At 37.2% G+C, this 22,489-nt stretch overlaps 1 protein-coding gene across 2 annotated transcripts in view; it reads right to left on the minus strand.

The window, feature by feature from the left end:
- Window positions 1–557: 557 nt before the first annotated feature.
- The window catches only part of Armh4 (armadillo like helical domain containing 4), a 120,584-nt gene continuing 98,652 nt past the window's right edge, over window positions 558–22,489 (minus strand). For both annotated transcript variants that reach the window (XM_048793010.1, XM_048793009.1), the window contains 3 exons: window positions 13,596–13,627; window positions 5,835–5,969; window positions 558–5,592 (listed from right to left, as the gene is read on the minus strand). In XM_048793010.1, coding sequence (XP_048648967.1) covers window positions 5,524–5,592; window positions 5,835–5,969; window positions 13,596–13,627 — 236 coding nt within the window. In that variant the 3' untranslated portion in view covers window positions 558–5,523. The remainder of the gene's footprint in view (window positions 5,593–5,834; window positions 5,970–13,595; window positions 13,628–22,489) is intronic.

The following is a 22,489-nucleotide window of genomic DNA, read 5'->3' on the forward strand; positions in this document are numbered from 1 at the left end:
CTCTATTCCTATCTCTCTCTTCTCTCTCTCTCTCTTCTTCTCTCTCTCTCTCTCTCTCTCTCTCTCTCTCTCTCTCTCTCTCTCTCTCTTCCACCTCCCCTCCCTTCCCTTTTTTTTTTTTTTTTTGCAGTTCTGGGGTTAGGACCCAGGCATCATGCATGATAGGCAAACACTCTACCACTGAGCAACACTCTCCAATCTTAGATCTTCGGGATTTTATTAGTTCAATCATAAAACTATTTGGAATTCTCCCTCCTTTCCTTTTTCTCTTACCTAAAGAAAAAAAATAAGGGGGGAATAATTATTGAAGGTTTTGTATCAAAACTTCTTCTTGGAATACTGTTCTTACACTTTCCTGAGATTATATTTTAGTCATTCCAGTCATGAAGAAGTCTGAAACTGCACAAATGCTGTGGCCATACTGTGAGACATAAAATAGAAGAAACACTTCAAAGGCTTTCGGTTTCCTTCTTTATCCAACTGCTAATTAGGGAGAAAATATTGAGATGTACAGGGTACTGGTCATTAAAAAAAAAACCCTCAATTTTTTGACCCAATACCCAGTTTATTCTTTTGAGACCAGAACAGATGGCCTCTCCACCTTCCAGGTAGTAAAGTAACCCAGTGGGCACCTCCCTTGGCATTTGCTTGCACTATTTTTCTACCCATGAACTTTGAGAAGAAAGACAAGATAGTACTTCTTCCCAACAGACAATTCTTCTGTTTCTACTCCTCTCCATTCCTCCATGTTCTCACACAAAAGGTTACACCTTTCAGCAACAACTGTCTTTTATCTCAGGTCTGGAGACTGCAGTCTTAGGTGTGGTGAGAATTCGCACTCTGTGTTACAAACTATTAGTGATTATTGTTGTATTGCTGCTCCTTTTGCTTTTTAAGAAGGGAGAGTAGGATCTTTGCTTTCCTGTGGAAAATTTGAGAGTTTGTACCAATATTTGTGCTTTTAAGAAAACTAGAACAAGCGAAGAGACGATTTCTTTCTTTGTACTTTTGCTGCCATTTCGTAGGGGACATTTCTCCCCTCCTCTTTGCTCCTCCATCCCTCCCACCTCCTTTCTTTTCTTTCTTTCTTTCTCTCTTTATCCTCTATGCTCATAATAAAAATTTGGGTTAATTAATAGGGATTTACATAGACCTATTGCTTCAAAAATCATACTCCCAGTGAATTTATGTAACATCAGCTTACAAAACAAATGGTGATTTTGATGTTGTTCTTCTCTGCATGTAGAAATCAAGCATCAGGATTAGATTTCCAGCCATTTCGATGGCTGAAGTTTATAATTATCAGAGCAATGTATTTAGATGTCTATTCTTAGTCCATCCACATCTTACCAGTCTAATAGCTACTTCAAAAAGGAGGTGTGTGTCTTATAGGGATGCCAAATGTTCAAATATGGAACCTTTATGAAGTTAATAAAATTGCTTTGTTTTCAAATTATTTCCTATTCCTTGAAGTTTATATTCAGTCATTTGAAGTCTGTGTAATTAAGGAAGTTATTAACTGAGCTTAAGCTCATTTAAAGTAACCACACACTTTTCATCTTCTCATTCATCTTGGACTTCAATTTCTTCCCAACCATACTCAATTCCACCCAGTTGTAAGGTAATTTTCTTTGATGGAAGGGATGGAAGCAAAATTAGATTTGTGTAGCTCTATGGCCCCTTTCCCTGCTAATTAATTTCCTCATTTGCATTCTTCTCTTTGCTTATCATTTTTCTATTCAGAACTTCAGCCTCCTCTAGGACAGTCTCATGTTTCTGTGCCATATTTATATCTGCTTTGTATTTTCATTTTTCTTCCATCTTCTTTTCCTCATATGTCTTTTCTTGTCACCTAAATCTCACATACCCGAAGAAGGACAGACCCTTTCTTCAATCGTAATCCTGCCTCTTCAGGAGTCTCTGTGCTCAAAACAAAGCCTGTCTTACCAAAAGGCCATACAACTTGAAGCTCAAGCTAAGTAATATGTCTTGTTCCCAAAAACTGTTTTTGTTTTCATTTTTGGAAGCTAGTAGGAGCATTGATTATTCACATCCACAGAAATCAGGATGTCTGGATGCTTGGATTCTTCTCCCCCAAGTTATGAATGTGATTCCAAATAAGATGTCTTGTTTGAATTTCCACAAGAAGGAGATATTTGGAAGCACAGAGACAGGAAGCACTAGGCATTCAGAGTGCATTATATTGTTCCATATTGCTTTCATCTCCATAACATTTTAAATTTTAAGTTGAAGCCTTTAAAAATATATATATACGAGGGCTGGGGATGTAACTCAGTGGTTGGTCCAGCACCTGTCTAGCATGCACAAGTTCTTGGGTTCAATCCTCACAGCACACAAAAATAAAATAATGAGATGAGAAACCAGTTTGGGTTGACTATACCACAAGACAATGCACAATGCCCTTAACTTTTTTCTAAAACTTTGCTTTAATTTTTCCTCACGTTTTTTTTACCCACAAAAGAGACGCAGGTACTTTTAAGAGTGTATTTCTGGAAAACTACATTTGAGCTGCAGCCAAGACGAAGGCATTGCTAAGGGACTCCGTTACCCTGGGATACTAATTAACTCCAAATATTGCATATAAATTAAGCCAGCAGCTACTGAAAGAAACAGCTTACAGAAGAGAAAAAAAATTAAAGATGTTTAAAAGACTAATATTGTCTTTGACTATAGAAAAAGACATCAGGGGTAAGGAAGAATCACTTTTCTCTTCACCCCAGCCTTCTATTCTTTTTCTAGTAGCTTCCATCTTTTCTCTTGACATTGGTTTTCCTTTCACCACTACGGCAGGTGTTACATATTGGATAGCATGACTAAGAAAAGGTCTCTTGCCACAGGGCCCTTCTTTCTCTTGTCTCTCTTTCTTATGGTAAAAATGATTAATGTGAGCTCTGCCTCTTAAAATTTTAAGTGCACAACACAGTATTGTTAACTATAGGCACTATGTTGCAGGTCTCTAGAAGCTATTTATTTTGCACAATTTAAACTTTATACCACTTGACTAACACCTCCCCATTTTTCCCTCCCCCAGTTCCTGGCTACCGCTGTTCTACCTCTGCTTCTATGAGCTTGAATATTTTAGACATTTCATATAATTAGAATCATGCAGTATTTACCCTGTGACTAGCTTATTTCACCTAGCATGCTGTTCTCTAAGTTCATCCACATTATTAATAGTTTTCCTTCCTTTAAGACTAAATCATAGTCAATTTATATCTATACCACCTTTCATTTATCCAAATGTTTAAACCAGTTGGTACATAAATCTACTATGATATAAGTCAGCTCTTACTTTAATAGATGGGTGTCCCAAAAAAGGCTGCAGAGACACTTCTGCTTCTGCCTACACTCACATGAATGTCATCCTCATGGAAAAACAAAACTAAGTGTCTATTATTGTGACTTCATTATACTAGAGTTTGAACTTTACAACAAGTTAACGCTACAGATTGAGTAAGTAGTCCCAGACATTAGTGACCATCAGTGTCACCCATGTGTTGTTGCTAAATTAAGTAAAACTATTACATATTTGCTATAAACAAGAATACAGACAGCAATGCCCCCCATGCCTACTTACTCAACCTGAGGAACACTTATAATAAGAGGCTGCTTTCAGAAAAAGAGAACATCCTTTCTGCAATATCAGGATGGCTCTGCTCATGAAATTACAAATCACTTTTAAGTGTCATGGTTCTGAATGATATTTTTTAAAATCCAACCTTTAGCCACCCTGTCAATGGCTAACTTCTATTTGTTTCTACAAAACTTTTCATTTCTATCAGTTTCACACATTGGTTTACCTCTCTGGACAAAAAGTTGAAATTACTGAATGAAGCCTTCTTGTGAAACATTTATCATTCAAGAATGGATTCTAGGAAATTTTTTGCTATTAGTTCCTTAGTGATGATACTTAAATTTATATGGAAGGAAAGAACTTGTGTGAAAGAGAAATTAGTAAGGCATCATTCATCATTCATTCAACAAAGACAGAAGCACAAATGCTCCTTCACCAAGCAGCTATTTCCTTACACTCTTGGTTTTAAAGAAGGATTCTGCAATGTTACTGTTCCCTCTGAAGTATGTGAAAAGGGCACATGTCACATGGTTTTAAGTCCAAGAAAGTTCTCATGCTGATTCTTCCTGGATATAACTTTGGGTAACTGGTTCACATCTCTGCTTCAGTTCCATCTTTGGTCAAATGAAAACAGTAGCTATGTGGAATGCCTGTAACTAGCTTGACATAGTAGAACAGGCTCATTGAATACAACCAAGTTCTCCATAGTAATATTATTGTTACTAACCTTTATCCTTCCATGGAAATGAGTCAATCTCTACCCCCAAAATTCAACTAACTACAAGTCCCAAATGCCCAGATTCAAATAGGGTAATTTTAATATCCTATTTTGGTATAGGGCAGGGAATCATATTCCAAAGGAAATGAAAAATGATCTGAACAGTTATTTTATCATTCCCATGATGAGATGTCCTGAGAGAAGCTGGTTTCCCATGAGTTCCACTGTGTACAAGGGATCTGGGTGCTGAGCCTGCTTCTACCACAGAATGTATGTTTTTATAATAAAGCCAAAAAAGTACCAATGGTGGTCCACTCTCTCCATAGCCAATACCACAGATGTGGAAAATAAATACTCTGAATTATTCATAGTAGTAGTCATGCAAGCACAAAGCCAAATGGCAGAGATTTCTTCCTCATTTCTTTTTGGCAAAGTCAAATAGTACACAAAAAGAATATCTCATAATGATAAACACGTAAGACGTTCTTGGACTTAATGACACTATTTAAGAGAGCAAACATATATTAAAAGTCAATTTAATGTATTACTTCTGATGCATTTTTTTCCTTGCCAAGAATAAGAATAAAACAAAAGATGAAAACAATAAAACTAGGAAACTGACGTACACAAAGCTAGATACGTACAAATCTACATGTACTCCTAATGGGCTGAGATCTTTCTTATTCATTCTCAGCTGACGCTGGTTTTGATACAAATGCAGGATGTACCATAGCCCCCAAGCCTACAATCTCAGGTAGGTAGAGTGTGATTATGAGAAGTTATTCTTTGTTAAGATTTCAATTTCAAAGTCGAGCATGCCTTGGTGGCTACAATCATCACACTTAATGCAAGTAATCCAAGTCAAGGAAAAGACAGTGGAAAAATACAAAATAGTTACCCTACCTAATCCAGCTATTTCTACTGAACAACATTATGTTGTGTATGTATAAATTGTAGCCCATTGTTACAGGAAGTTCACTACAGAATAACCAAACACTGTGTGTTACATTTAGTTTACAGCATGCCTTTTCTGCTCAGTGCAAGAAAAATCTACTACCCAGCAGGTCTAGAACTGACGGCCTGATAGCAGCAATGCAATAGAAGTTGTTGTTTTTCCTTCTTCTTTCTTCTTCTTCTTCTTCTTCTTTTCCCCCAAAATAAAAACAAAATTACAACATCATTGAATGTCCCAATTAAACCCAAGTCCAATTCAAAATTCATCTTCAGAACTGTCAGCTAAGAGCATTACTCGATCTTGCATGCTGTTGAATTCTCTCTGCTAGAGAAAGAAAACAGAAACACATTAAACTCTCTCTGCCACAGAACAAAGCTGAGAAACAGGCCCACTTTAAAAGACACACTAACCAATGAAGCGAGGCAGCAGCTGCAGCAGCTAATCCAAACCACTGGGCACGTCAACACCGTTCGTGCACCATTAAACCCTATGTGCTTTATTAAGCAAATTAGGTAAGCAAAGAATGTTCTGAAACTGATTAGGTTTTGCTCTCGTTGGTTCCATACCTTTCTTTTATGCCTTTTGAAGCCATTTCTCCTTTGGCGATTCATAACCTTAATGCTGTAGAGTGCCCCCAAGATGAACAAGGCTCCAGCTATCCCCACTCCTACAGGAACCAGCATCCCAGACATGTAGCCAGCCTGCATAGAAAAGGAAACACACATTAGGATGCTGAACAGACCACAGCCCTGGGTTCCTCATTTCTGCTGATGGCAGCAGGATTTTAGAGGCTTTGAGTTCTCTGCTCTGTTATCAAATAAGACAGAATCTAAGGGAAAAAAAGTGCTTTCTAAAGAGAAGGCAACAGAGAGAGGTATGACTATTTTGGGATATTTCAAATACTTAGAAGTGAAGTATTGAAATCAGTCGGCCAGATCTAGTGGCCCCTCCAGCCACGTGCTTATGCACATTTGTCAACAGAAATGACAGAAATATAATTTGTATTAAAGATGGATAAAGGGAGCTTCTGAGAATGCCAGGACTATTAAAATGCTATAAATTGGAAACAGCCTGAGTGGAGCTTCAAGGGGGTTGGAGTGTCCTCTGGAATACTGTGTTCCTTGGAGGGTAAAAGAAGAGCCTTGGCAGCAACGATATTCTTTCTCTCTCTCTCTCCCTCCCTCCCTCCCTCCCTCCCTTCTGCATTACAGCAAGAAAGGAAAGCTCAAAGTGCTTGTGAGTGAGCAGAATGTGAGAGTGGCTGGAAACAACAGGGAAGAAAAGAGCCTGCCGAGATAGGAGGGGTGTGAGATGTTACAGAAAAGGCAAAAAGGGACGAGGAGAAAGCATGTACATAAGATGGATGGATTCACTTCTATGAATGGGATAATCTGCTCAGTGGACAAGACTGATGCCAAGGGTGGGGGGAGAATTCTGAGTGTTCCCAGCCCCAGAGAAAGGCAGTGGCAGAAGGGGCACAAAGATCCCTACCAACAGCCTTGACACCTCCAAAAGATCCTGGAGGTATCAAACCTATGCATGTCCCAAGACCATCAAGAGTTACTCTAGACACTTTGGTTCTAAAAGAGCAGAGAGATCCCCATATATCCCTGGGCTCAAGTAAATAGCTCAGGATCCACCCACGCTCAGGGAAAGCCCATCATAATACATAGGACCCCTGCATGATGGCAAATAAAACGCCCACGGGCTACGGGTATGTACTAACCTAGAGAGCCTTCAGGGGAAAACCCAGATGTGGGGTTGTCTCCCTAGAAACTTATCTAAACAAAATATATAAATTTTTTTGCAGGGCACAGTGGAATATGCCTATAATCCCAACAGCTCCAGAGGCTAAGGCAAGAGATCTGGAGCTCAAAGCCAGCATCAGCAACTCAGCAAGGCATTACATAACTCAGTGAGACCCTGTCTCTAAATAAAATACAATATAGGGCTGGGGATGAGGCTCAGTGATTGAGTGCCCCTGAGTTCAACCCATGGTACCCCCCCAAAAAAATTTTTTTTTAAACTATAAAAAGTACTTTAGGTAAGTCTTATGTGGAGGAGGGGGATCTATTCAATTATCTGACTATTTCTTTAATTTTTAATATAGCACAAACTATTTTTATTATCTTTCAGTATAAGCAAAAAACAGAGAGATGCACAGAAAAAAATTTTCCTAAAGGACTGGTCTGTGCCATTGGGGCCCTTTCCTAACATTTCTAGCTACGAATCCAAGGTAGACAAGCACCTCTTCCTGTGCTCAGCCAACTCCCTCACTGGTTCTGCCTTTCAAAGTCTTAAGTTAGGACAAAATATGGAAATTTTTCCATTAATTTGAGAACAATAGCATTTTTTCATCAGCATACTAAGTATCTTTCCTCAAGAAACAAAGCCCAGTCAGTTTTTCAACAAATTAATATGCTTTGTAGAAGCCCAAACTTTTTCCAAAATTCTTCCAGATCTGCTTAAGGCTTATTTAAAACACTCTGTAATTTTCCATGTAGGAAAACACTGGATAAAAGAAAAATTGGGGTGCTCTCACCATAAATGTGAGAAACCCAGTCAACTAGACTTTTCAGAGCTATGAACGATATTCGGCCTTTTGGAAGGTCAACTTGAGCAACCCCTGCATGGGTCTCCACCAGCTATGGAACTTAACCCCACTCCACCAACCTGAACACTCCAAAACACACCACTCCTTATTCTTATTGACACATTTGGACTTCTTGTTTCTAGAGTTTTAAATCATGCAGATTCCACAAGAATTCACTGAATCTCTCTTTTTTGTACTCCTTCCTTTCTTTTTCTTTTTCTTTTTTTTTTCTTTTCTGGTAACATCTGCCTTGCTTTCAAATGACAAGAAAATTACAAGATGGAAGCAAAGCAATCCATTGTCTTCAAATATAATTCAAACGTTTTTTGAAAACTGAGTAATAAGAGGAAGCAAGCTCTTCTTTTAGAATTGCCTCTTATTTCTTTAAAAAATGAAAATTAATAAGATGGCATATACACATGTTTTAAGTTATAAATTGTGACTAGTACCTTCTGTTTGTTCAAAATTATTGGATGTGTATGTGACTCCAGAAATGACACCCTGAGAGGGATGCAATTCCACTGAAGGATTATTTCAACCAAGAAGGCATCACCTGAATCTAATCACAAGGAAACAGCCAACAAACCTAAAATGAAGAATATTCTATTTTTTTTTTTAAAAAAGGACTGTTCTTTTAAAATACCAGAATCATCAAAGACAAAATATGTCTACAAAATGTTTCAGATGAAAGAAAACTAAAGAAACATGACAATGAAATATGTTATATAATCCAAGACTAAATCTTGTACTAGAGGAGAAAAAATGCTTTCATACAGGCATTTAGGATCTATTGAAAAAACTGAAATGTAGATGTCAGATGACATAAGAGTACTATATCACTGATACAGGGAATGAAGCTAATAACTGTGCTAAGATTGACTAACAAAATATTTCTATTCTTAGGAACTGAGGTATTTAATAGTAAATAGATCATGATATAAGTAACTTGTCCTTAAATGGTTCACAAAAAGGGTGTGGGTGCCACAGGTAACAAATCAAATGGGGAAAATATCAACAATAGGTGCACCTAAATAAACGGTGGTAGGGATGTTCTTTGTACTATTCTTCCTCTTATAGCTTGCCCACAAATTTTAAATTATTTCCAAATAAAGTTTAAAATTTTTTAAGTAGATTATAGTCAAAATATGACTAGAAATACTTGTTTTTATTTATTTGGCTTTGGGATTTGGGGTTTCTATTTGAAGTTCATGAGAAAAGCATCCTCCCTTCTTAGGCAAATAGATTTGTTGGGGAATTTCCATTGTTAAGAAAGCTCTAAGAAAACCAGATGACACATGGTACTGTGTCTAGCCTGCTAGATTGGGACAGTGCCCTTAGGATTTGGATGCAACTGTGGTTCTCCAACTTGAGCATGCAGTAGCGTCACCTGTCAGACTTGCTAAAACACAGATTGTTGGACCCTATTCCCAGGATTTCTGACGCAGAGGGTCTAGGGTGGGTCTGAGAATTTGCTTATCTAACAAGCTCCCACATGATGCTGATGCCACTGGTCCAGACCACACGGGAGAATCACTGCTCTGAAGTCTCATCTGGGCCGTTCATCTTCTGAATGCCTTTCTAAAGCTAGAAGAAACAGAATGGTCTTGGTGACATCCACAACAGGGCTGATATTTATTACACAATAAAAATAGATACTGCGACTTCAGTTTGGAAAATGCCACTTATATGTTGAAAAGATACATCAATAAGTAGCCAAGGTAAGATTTGTCTAACAAGCATAATTAACTTGGATATTTAACCCAAAAGGTTAAGGTTATTGAGTGTTATTGTCCCTCAATGTCCATTTTTCTTCTTCTATCCCTATAAGGTTTCCAATTTGGGACTTGGTACAAAATAAAGACACTGTTCCTTGGCTTTCATGAAGCTTGGTATGGCCAGGTGATAAACTTCACCAAGAAGATATGTTCATGGCTTGGGAAAATTCCAAGACATGTTCTTTTAAAAGGGAGCTGAATTCCATCTAGAGACAAGATGTTGCTGAAGGAAATAAAGACATTGGAAGGGTTGGCCTCAATTCCCGTGCAAATTTTTTAGCTTGATACACAAATAAATGTCAACCACTTCTTTCTATTATCAAGGGACATTTTTGGTGGTATTGTGGGAACTGGATTAGGGTTTCCCTCTTGACACCAGAAGCACTGGGGCTAGTGTTTTGTTTTGGTTTAGATAGCCTTGTGTAGAAGTAACTCTTCTAAAGAGAACAATGCTTATTTGTACATTCTAGAATGTTCCAGATCCACCAAAAAAAAAAAAAAAGACTGATGTTCTGGTGAATTTAGACTCATTGAATTCTGGCCCTCAATGCTCATACCCTAATTTGTAACCATAGGGCTCTATTTTCCTGAAATGCTGAAAAATACAGCATTTACTTCACTGTCAGTGTTTCCTACTGAGACTGGTTACATCAATTGTGGCTCATTCTCACTGTGCAATAAAGCACATCTGTCACTAATGATGTAGTCAGAAATACTTGATTGCATGGGATATATACAATGAACTCATTGCATGTTAAAACTATAAAGATTATGTATATGTGTGTACAGCATGTTGTAAAAAGAACACACACACAAATGCATTTAAAAATGTCTGGAGGAATATAGCAAAATGTTAATAAATAATGATCATCTTAAAGTAGTATTCTCTTTTATTTTCCTTCTTGCTTTTTTACTTCTCTTAAAATTTCTAAAATAAGCATGTTATTTTTTAAATATTTTTGGATGTTGATGGAACTTTATTTTATTCATTTATTTATATGTGGTGCTGAGAATCGAACCCAGTGCCTCACACATGCTTGGCAAGCACTCTACCACTGAGCCACAACCCCAGTCCCATAAGCATGTTATTTTAATGTAAAAACTTTGTAATATAAATTTTTAAATGGAGGAAGACCCTTTATCCACCATCCTTTAAGAATGACAGAGAGCCTTAATTTGTCCTTTTAAGAGGAAGAAGTAAGTTGGGTTCAGTGGTACCCACCTGTAATCCCAGCAGCTCAGGAGGATGAGGTAGGAGATCAAGAGTTCAAAGCCAGCCTCAGCAAAATCGAGGCATTAAGTAACTCAGTGAGACCTTATATCTAATAAAATACAAAACAAGGCTGGGGATATGGCTTAGTGGTCGAGTACACCTGAGTTCAATCCCCGGTTCAAAAAAAAAGAAGTAATATTGTTAACCTCCCTTTTTTCTTTTTATTTCTAGCTAGAATATGTACATAGCCAAATTAGAACTGCCACCCAAGAACATAAGGTGACCTTGGGAATGAAGGTCAGAAACAGTGGAGCATCAGACGGCAGCAGCTTGAGTCCCTGTCGCTATGTCAATCCAAATTAACCTTTGATTATTATCTCCAGATTAATAAATAAGAAACAAACATCTATCTTGGCTAAGCTGTTGTCCTTGGGGGTTGTCCTCACTCATAGCTGATCTAAGTCCTAACTAATATGGAAAGACTAAACAACAACAAAAGGGGCAATTCAGAACTTTTGAAAACACCACCCTTTCTAGAGCCCAGTTAACTAATAGAGAATCAATACTGGAACAATTGATAAAGCTTAACCAAGAGGGTGTCCTGGCTTGGCTGAAGAGCCAAGTTAAATACGTAGTTTAGAATTCAGTTCTAAGGGATTCTGAGACTTTCATTAAAGAGACAATAGTTATGCCCTCAAATTCTGAAGATAATGACTAACAAGACTTTTATAGATGGTAGATGAAGAAGGGAGGAAGGAGATGCATACATTGTATATACATATGAATGGACACATCAGATGAGCAATGAATATTTCAAGTATGGAGGACAGAGGGATATGGGGAAGATCAGAATGAGTCCATCCAAAAAGAAATAAAAAGACAAAGACATAGACATTAAATATGATCACCATTGTTGGAAGCTTAAGTTTTCTTCTTCCAATTTTTTAAATTAAGACATAATAAATAAATGCTAGAGAAGAAATTGAAGAGGGCTGGAGAAACTTCAAAATAAGCCAGAAAACAAGGGGCCACATATCAAATTGTTTCTCTTGATGGAAAGGGTCAGCAAGAAAGTGCCAGTCTTTTGAGTCAAGATAAGAATAAAGGGTTCATAGGAAGAAACAATAGAAACTTTCTCTAAAGTTGCACAGATTTTTAAAGGTAGTGTTAAATACACACACACACACACACACACACACACATGCGCAGGTATTAAATTTTGCAATATCAAATTTCATATGGGTCACATACCAAAATTAATTTCTTGGTTGTTTGTTTTGTTTTTGTTTTTGTTTGGTTGGTCCCTACCCCCGCCACCATACTCAGGAATTGAATCTAGAGGTACTTAACACTAAGCCACATCCCCAGCCCTTTTTAAATTTTATTTTTATTTTTTTATTTTGAGACAGGGTCTCACTAACTCACTTAGAGCCTCGCTAAGTTGCTGAGACTGGCTATGAGCTTGCAATCCCCCTGCCTCAGCTTCCTGAGTCACTGGATTACAGGCATACACCACTGCCCAGCCAAATTAATTTCTTAAGACAATTTTTTGTCCTTTTTTATAGCTCAGAGGGATATTTTCTATAGAAAAAAAATGGTATTTGGATTCCTAGCCTGTTTACTAGTCTTTGAATCATATTTCCCCCTGAACAATAATAAGAAGTGCTACCAATATAAATATATCCAATTCTACACTTTTGAATTTTTCTTCACCCAAATCATGCTCAGTCTGTACAACTGGGATCCATTACAAATACCAAACTGGTCCCCCCTGACCTCAGCAGCCTTAAAGTTTTCAACATCATTTTTAACATAAACAAACACGTAACAGTCTCAGCTATGTATATGTAAATTATACTGAAAAACAGAAACATAATAGTGAGAATTAACCTAGTTATATCATTTTAATCGCAACTGAATATTTTTTCTCCTTTAACATTGAGTATAGCAAAATAAATAGTATAATTTAAATATGGGAAAATGATCCAAATAATAAAAATATATGAAATGCCACAAATGAAAATATATTGAGACTAGAGAACTGGAGGTAACTCAATATCTGATATTGTAAAGATTTCCATTTAACCAAAACCCCCAGTTAAGTCTGAGCTAGGCTATGATAATAGAATCTGACAGAGGCTTACACCAAGGAATTCAAGACTCTATCAATATTTTTGTGAGCAATTCCAGTTTAAAATTAAGAAGTAATCAAAAGTGAAAACTTGGAGAGCATTGAAAATCAAAAGAAAATGAAAATATGAACCTGGAAAGAAGTTAATATTGTCAATCTCCATGTCAGCAGAATTGATACAAGATAGGAAAATATTTTTCCATAGTTGGCCATCCAGACAGGTCAGCTTATTAACACTTGATGAGGAGCAGCACTATAATAAACTACACACATAGTGTAGATTCTTGTCACGTCACACTGGGACAGTAAAGGCCAAACCGAATTGGATTACACTGCTGAAACTCCCTAGAAGAAACTCTACCTGGATATGTCAAGAATATTTTTCAGCTGAACATACAAACTAAGGTATATTCTTATCCCTTATAAAGCCACCTTCAAAGACTAAGGTGTCTCCTGGGTTCTACAGGAAGGAAACTGAAGGAAGGGTCTTTCCTGCTGGGCACCTGGAGGAGGCCTTGTATCTCTGGAATCAAATAAGGAAGCTCTCAGATCTTTTGTTTCACAAAACCTTGTGCCCTTCAAGATAAGTCCAAAGAAAGAAGAGATTTTTCTTACCTTATCTTTTAGTTTCTCCATCCAGCTTCTCACTAGGAAAAAAATAAGAGAATAAAATGTTACTAGCTGTCTTTTACTTAGATTTCATAATATTCAGTTAATTGGACACACTGAAGGGATTTGGGGTCTAAAATACAATATGTCAACAATAGTAACATAATGACAATAATGGTCTTATTTTTATGCCTACTTATTCAGAAATACAGCAGAGAAAACAACCCTTCAGTCATTACTAAGTGAACAATGATTTTTGCTTGCTAAATAGTTTTTCTAATATTAATGACTACTTTGAGTTTGGGGATGTCTGGAGAAAAAGAAAGGAAGTCACCTTTACAGTATCACATTCACTTTTTTCTCTGACATTTTTCCTTTAGCCTTATTTCTTATCTTTCTTTGTTTTTAAGCTCTAAGATAATGTGGCACTTGGATCAATGTCAGAGAACAGAAGATATGGGGCAACCAGGGTGGCCTGGCTGTGGCTCCAAAGAGTCAAAACTGCAGTCGCAGTTGAAGATGCAAGAATCTGATCAAAGGCAAGAACAAGAAGTATTTCTGAAACACATGCAGCTTGTGAACTGTACCATGCTATAGCAACATAACCACTATGACTAATAAGAATAATAATCAAGTAATATTTATGAAAGCCAACTGGAAAGGACTGCATCAACTATGAAATTATACATAGATCATAATTACGATATGGATCATAATTACAAAATATGCCAAGAGTAGAAAGAAGCACCGATCAAAATAAAGACGTGTTGAAACAGCCATGTTAAGGGTGGTTTGAGGTGGAAACCTTTTAAACTTAATTGCCTTCAATATTAAAATAATGTTCCAACACTGAATAAATATTCATTTTTTGAAATATTTTTATTAGTGAGGATTCATTTTTAAAGCACCAAAAAAGAGAAAAAAGACAAACACATCTTCATTTTTACCTTTATTATCAAGAAAGAGAATTTAGTTTAAAATTTTTTCAGATTTCCTTGAACTTTCTTTCATCTCTGGGACCTTTCCTTATAGAACCAGATAGTAAATACCTTAGGTTTTATGTGCATATCGTCTGTCACAACTACTCAGTTCTGTTGCTGTAGTATGAAAGCAGACATAGATGTTATATAAATAAATGGGTCTGGCTATGTTCCAGTAAACTTTATTTATAGATAATGAAATTCAAATTTCATGTAATTTTTATCTGTCATGAACATTTTTCTTTGGTTTTTCTCAACCATATTAAAATGTAAAAAGCTCTCTTTGCTCACCAACCATATAAAACAGTAGACAAGCTAGAGTTGCCCATGGATCATCATTTGCTGGCCCTGGCATAGATATACTCAACTGAAGAAGCTGGCATCTCTATTTACAATGTGACTCCAGTAATAACACATCTGACACTACTTACGGCAGCTGACTCGTGTATATGGCTTTGTACCTTACAAAGCACGTCACGTATATCGCATCATTTGACCAGCAAACTGACAAGCATGAGAATCAGATAAGACTATGCTCAGGGAAAAGAAGGGGAAACTGAGGCTGAGAGAAGCTAAGAGATTCATCCACAGTTTTTCATTGCTGTGATTAAATACCTGACAAGAACAACTGAAAAGAGGAAAAATTTATTTTAACTCCTGGAATCAGAGGTCTCATTCTATATGCGGCAGACTCCATTGCTCTGGGCCCAAGGTGAAGCAGAACATCATGGGGGAAGGGCGTAGCAGAGAGAGCTGTCTTCTCAAGGCAGCAAGGAAGTAGAGAGAGAGAGGTGGGAAGGGGCCACAAGGAAGATGCACCCTCCTAGGGCACGCCCCCAGGGACCTACCTCCTCCAGCCATACCCACCTGCCTACAGTTACCCCAGTCAGACCATTCAAATTGATCAGGTTACAGCTTTCAATCTAATAATTTTACCTCTGAATAGTCCTGTATTAACACACGAGCTCTTGGGGGACACCTCATACCAAATCATAACAGTTACCCAGTGAATAGTCACTGAAATTCAAGCCTGACTTAACAATCCAGGAGCAAGACTTCTCTACTACCCATTTCTTTGGGTGCTAACATCACTCTTGCCCTCTCTCAGTTTGAAAATGTGGACGAAACTTTGGCTCTTCCCCTTCCCCCAGTTCTTGGCTTCAATCTCTCTGGTAAAGGTCCTTGTCAAGACCTCTCAGCCTTTTCCTTCCCTCACAACTCCACAGGTCACAACTGGGATTCAGACAAAGAGGATGGTGATCAATCAGGATAAGATCAGGGTCATGGGAAGGACAGAAGGAGCAAGTCCCTGGAACTCGAGAATGAGTTCAGGGGTTAGTGATTCCTAGAGTGGGTCCATGAAGAAATGAAGCCCACCACTGATTCACTGAATGACTTTGGAGGAACCAGTGAACCTGTAGACCCTTAGCTTCCTCATATACGAAATGAAGATGGCAACAGATGTCTTGAAACGTTGTGAAAATCAAAAAATAACGTGCAAACTTTAGTACAGAACTTGACACAGAATGATGGGAAAACAAAAATAAGAATTCTAGGGCAGGAAGGAAAGAAGAAAGACATATTAGTATTATGTTAATATACCTCAGTTATGCCCAAGACATATTTAAATTAAAACAAGAGAATATTTCCAATTCATTCAGCCATTCAACAAATACTTGTTATGCACAATGTGTTCGACCAGGCACTGTGCTGTATACTGGGTCAGTAGAAATTAAGGGACCTAATTCCAGGGAGGAAAGGGTTAGGCCATCAAGTCAGTGATGAGAGTGGATGACAAGAAGAAACAAAGGAACTGAAAGAGTGAGGGATAGAGCAAGAAAGACAACTATTGGGATTCAAGGCAGAACCCCAACTTCAAGAAAGATGCTTGGGATCAGGGAGTAGGGTGGTTATTATAAAGGGAAGATGAGAGCAGGCTTGCTGGTGTGAGCATGTGCTGATGTGGAGGAGCCAAGCTGGGGCAGGCTGACTCACTACAGGGATAGAGTAGGACAAGGGTGCCCAGACAAGAGCAAAAGAGGCACAGATAACTGGGCTCATCAAAACAGGCCTGCCCTGGAAACTGCCCATATTCAGCTTCTTAGAGTCAATTTCATGGAGTCTTGCTTTGGATGATTCTCTAAGGAAGTAATTCTCCACTGGGGACAAGAAGGCACATCAGAACAGGAAGTTCCTAGGTGTCCAGGTAATTTGAAAGAGGATGTTCAATGGATCTAATTCTGTAATTTGTAATAGAGAAAAGAAAACCAGGCAAAATCTTCCTGGCTGGTGAGAGGGGTAAAGCACAGAGGATAATGAGCAAGTATTTTCATAGGTATGGATCTAAAAAGATTGAGAAGCACAATTCTTAGAGTATGATTAGAGAAATGACTAATTCGAGATTAAAGATTGGTTGTATTTCCCCAACTAAGAATGTGAGGCCCCTGGGACCATGCCTTGCCCTTCTCAGGTATCTTCCAGGGTCCTCAGCATGGTATGGATACTCAAGTGCTTAATAAACATTTTTTCTTCTTTCAACAATATTAATCGCTTTTAAGTGAGTTCACAATATTTGTGTAATCATGATATCTTTCATAAGGATTCTGTAAACTGTCTCCAGCAAAATGTGCAAGGCAGAATAAAAATTAAGCTTAAAAAATGATCATTTTAAACTTAAGGAATATAAATTGATGAAGGAGTGCAAAGGCAAGGAGAAAGAAAGTTGGGGGAAAAAAGAAGAGAAAATCAGAAAGAAAAATGTTCAATTAAAAGACAATTATTTATAAAGAGGAGAACCAACAACTGTGTTTTTTTTAAAAAAAAGAGTAAAAAACATCACATGGGTGAAAAGAGTATAAATTGAAATAGCTTTTTAGAGATGTGAAAGTAAGGAGAAGATTTGCAATCAATATCATAAAAGACTTTTACAAAGTTTATATGTTTTATTTAAAGCTCCTGTTATAAAAGAAATGTATCTCAAACAATCAATCATGGGTATGCACAAAAATTTTGTTTAAATGATATTCACTGCAAGTTTTATAGTAGGAAAGAGAATATAAACAAATGATATCAATATCCAACAACAGAGGATTAGTTTAAAAACTCAAGGGGAAACAAAACCTTAGGCTATGAAATAGTCTAAGAGTGAAATAGCATATGAAAATAAAATTATTTTGAAGTTGATCATGGGGTTGGGAATGTAGCTCACTGACAGAGGGCTTATCTAGCATGTGGGAGACTTTGGGCTCAATCCCTAGCACAGAAAAAAAAAATGAAGAAGCTGATCAGGAATACTATAGATGTGATTCCCAAAAAATCAATTTCTATGACAAAACAAGAAAAGAAAACAAAATCATATCAAAATAATTAAGAGCCCAAGTTTGTAGATAAAACTATGTGGGTTGGGGTGTGGCTCAGTGGTAGAGTATGTGCTTAGTACATGTGAAGTCCTGGGTAAAATTCCCAGCACACACACACAAAAAAAAGTTATGTGTATGATTAGAATGATGCACTTCAAACTATTAACTGAATTAAATAACAGTAGTAGAATTATGAGTGATTTTTCTTTCATCCCTTATATTTTTTAGGATGTGCCAAATTACATATGATTTCTTATTATTTTTAAATTAAGAGGAACACATTTCTTTAAAACTCACAAAATTCTGTAAAATTCTGCAAACTGAAGTTAGTAGTAGATTGCTGATAGAGAGGAACATGAGAAATTGAGCCCTTTCCACTTGGCTAATTTCTTAGCCCGCAGCTATAGATTCTAATCCCACTGGTTCTGGCTTATTTTCTTTCTTGAAATTCTATCTAATGCAAATTCAAAAAGACCAATATAATGAGGTCTCTGGCCTTCTTCAAGTAGGGAGAGTTACACTGAAAAAAAGGTAGGCACCGATAAAGGTTACACTCAACAAGTCCAAAGCTAATATCACGCTCAGTGGTGAAGTGAAGGCTTTTCCTCTAAGATTAAGCAAGAGTAAGACAAGGGTGCCCACACTTGCCCTTTCTATTCTACATAGTACTGGAAGTCCTAGCCAGAATAATTAGGCCAAAAAAAAGGAAATTAAAAATATGCATCTTGGAAAGAAATAAGTCAAATGGGAAAATAATAAGTTTAAAATACATTATCCTATCTATAGAAAATCCCAAAAATTCCACACCAAAAAAAAATCCTTAGAACTTATAAATGGATTCAGTAAAGTTACAAGATTAAAAAAAAATCAACATTTTAAAATCCATAGCATTGGGCTGGGGATGTGGCTCAAGCGGTAGCGCGCTCGCCTGGCATGCGTGCGGCCCGGGTTCGATCCTCAGCACCACATACAAACAAAGATGTTGTGTCCGCCGAAAACTGAAAAATAAATATTAAAAATTCTCTCTCTCTCTCTCTCTCTCTCTCTCTCTCTCTCTCTCTCTCTCTCTCTTTAAAAAAAAAAATCCATAGCATTGCTACATGGTAACAAAAAAACTACCTGAAAAAGAAATCAGAAGAACAATCCCATTTACAATAGCTATAAAAAAATTAAAAATACTTAGGAATAAATTTAACCTAGGAGGTAAAAGTTCTGTTTACTGAAAGAAATGAGAGAAGACACAAGTAAATGGAAAGATATCCTGTATTAGTAGGTTGGAAGAATTTTAATATTGCTATAATGTTCAGACAGCCCAAAGTAATCCATAGATTCACTGCAATCACTATCAAAATTCCAATAACAATGTTCACAGACATAGAAAAAGAATCATAAAAGAATACAAAGACCCTGAATAACTAAAGCAATCTTGAGCAAAAATAACAAACCCAGAGGGATCACACTATCTAACTTCAAAATATACTACATTCATAGTGATCAGAACAGCATAGTAGTGACATTAAAACAGACCCATGGGACAACAGGATAAACAAGAGAGCACATAAAACAGTCCACACATATTTGGTCAACTGATTTTCAACAAAAGTGCCAAGAACACACAATGGGAGTAAGGATAGTCTCTTCAAAAAAAATGGCATTGGGAAAACAGTATATCCCCATGTAGAAAAATGAAATTAGACTCTCCTCTAACACTATATAAAAATTCAAAATGGGTTAAAGACTTAAACTTAATCATTTGACCCAGTTATCCCACTCCTTGGTTTATACCCAAAGGACTTAAAAATCAGCATACTGTAGCGATACAGCCACATCTATGTTTATAGCAGCTCAATTCACAATAGCCAAGCTATGGAACCAATCTAGGTGCCCTTCAACAGATGAATGGACAAAGAATATGTGGTATATATACACAATGGACGATTACTCAGCTATAAAGAAGAATGAAATTATGGCACTTGCCAGTAAATGGATGGAAGTAGAAAGTATCAAGCTAAGTGAAATAAGCCAGTCCCAAAAAACCAAAGGCCAAATGTTCTCTCTGATACATGGATGCTAACCCACAACAAGGGAGGGTAGGAAGAGGAAGAATAGAAAGAAGTTTATTGGTTTAGACAAAGGGAAATGAAGGGAAAGGAGTGTGGATGGGAGTAGGAAAAATAGTAAAATGAATCAGACACAGATTTCCTATCCTCATATATGAATACACAACCAGTGTAATTCCACATCATGTACAACCACAAGAACGGGATCCTAAGTGGAATGGGTTTTACTCCATGTATGTTTAATGTGTCAAAATAAACTCTACTGTTATTTATATCTAAAAACATTAAATAATAAAAAAAAATTTAAAGACTTAAACTTAAGACTTAAATTGTAAAACTACTGGAATAAAAAACAAAGGGGGAAAGCTTAATGACATTGTGCTGGGCAATGAAAGATTTTTTAAAATATGTCTCCAAAAAGCATAAGTAACAAAAGCAAAAACAGACCAATGAGATTATACCAAACCCAAAAGTTTCTGTACAACCACAGAAACAGCTAACAGAGTAAAAAAGACAATCTAGAGAAAGGGAGAAAACATTTGTAAAACATTTATCTAGTAAAGGGTAAATATCTAAAACATATAAGGAGCTCTACTCAAGAGCAAGAACATAAATAACCCAACCTAAAAATGGACAAAAGACCTGAATAGACATTTCTCAAAAGAAAACATACATAGGCCAACAGGTATATGGAAAAAAAATGTTCAACATCACTAATTTCATTAGTCCATTACTATACCAGTTTCTATAACAAAATGTCTGAGGCTGGTAGCTTATGTAGAGTAGAGAAGCGGGAAGCAGGGAGAGAAGGGAAGAGAGGGAGGACGTACTGGGGACTAAAATGAAACAAACTGTATTCAATGTATGTGTGATTATGTCAAAATGAACCCCACTATTATATGTAGCTTTAATGCTCCAGTTACAAAAGGGAAAAAAAAAAAAGAGGTTTATGTTGGTTCACAGTTCTGATCCCCGGTCAAGGGCATGTGTCTGGTGATGGCCTTCTTGCTTGCAGAGTCTTGAGGTTGTACAGGATGTCACATGTCAAGAAACACACAGCAAGAGACAAGGAATACACACATATGTGACTCTTCTGATCTCTCTGTTCTTGTAAAGCTACCAGTATGGGATCATCATGGAGACTCCACCCCAGTGACAGTGTTAGTCCTATTTACCGGCCAAAGGCCCCATCTCCAGACATCATCATGGGATTAAGTTTCCCCCTTTTGAAAACCTCACAATGGGGATTAAATTTCACCCCATGAACCCTTGTGGGACACACTCAAACCCTTCCAAACCATAGCATTCATCATCAGAGTAATACAAATTAAAACCATATGAGATATCACCTCACACCTATTAGGATGGCAGTCATGAACAAGACCCAGGATAAAAAGTGTTGGTGAAGACGTGGAGAAAAGGGAATCCTTGCACACTGTTGGTGGGGATATAAATAAATATGGCCACTGTGGAAAACAGTAGGGAGCATCCCCAAAGACTAAATATAGAACCACCACATGATCCAGCAGTTCCACTACTGGGTACATATCCAAGGGAAATAAAATCAGAACATCCAAGAGACACCAGCACTGCCCTGCTCATCACAGCATTCCTCACAGTAGCGAACACATGGAATTCACCTGCATCTCCCATGGAGGAATGGATAAAAAAAAAATGTGGTAAATATTCACAAAGGAAACCCATTCCACCTTAAAATAAAAGGAGCGGAAGAGGAAGAGGGGGAGGGAAGGAGGAAGAGGAAGGAAGGAGGAAGGGAGGGAGGGAGGGAGGGAACTCCATTTATATCATCATGAAATAGAAATAATTTAATACATCTTTTTCAAACACCCCATTTGCCTATTAATAATTCTTAGTCCTCCTTCTGTTCTTATATTCCTCACACTTCATTCCCTAAAATAAATATCTTGGCTATATAAGGGATTAATAGAAAAATGTTGGCAAACTGATTTGGGATCATAAACTTTTAAAAATAACTTTATTTACAACATCAATTCATTGGGAACATATATTCTGTAAGAGCCCAGGATAAAGGATAAAGGCCAAGGAACTCATCTCCACACACCTCCTCCCACCACAAATCCAGGGACTTCTAGACACCCAGGCCCATCAGGGGAAGAACTATCTTGCTTTTGCAGGAGCACTGTGATGCCAGCCAGGGAGACTGCTGACCATCACATCCTATCCTGCCCTGCAGCCAAAATGATCCTTAAGCAGGAAATAGAACTGATTCCCTACAGCTTCCTTCTTCATTCCTCCAAAACATACTCCTTTCTCCCCAGTTCTCAATAGGCATAGATCAGTCATTTTAATGGGCAGGTCAAATATTTGAAATTTAGATTTACATTGACATGGTCTCAAGCTAAACTTAATTTTAAAATATCTACTACTTGTAATTGCATACTGAGGGCTTTTCTTTCTTTTTAAATATATATATATATATATATATATATATATATATATATATATATATATATATATAT

The sequence above is a fragment of the Marmota marmota genome, unplaced genomic scaffold (assembly GCF_001458135.2).
Source record: "Marmota marmota marmota unplaced genomic scaffold, marMar, whole genome shotgun sequence".
In the NCBI taxonomy this organism is placed as follows: Eukaryota; Metazoa; Chordata; class Mammalia; order Rodentia; family Sciuridae; genus Marmota; species Marmota marmota.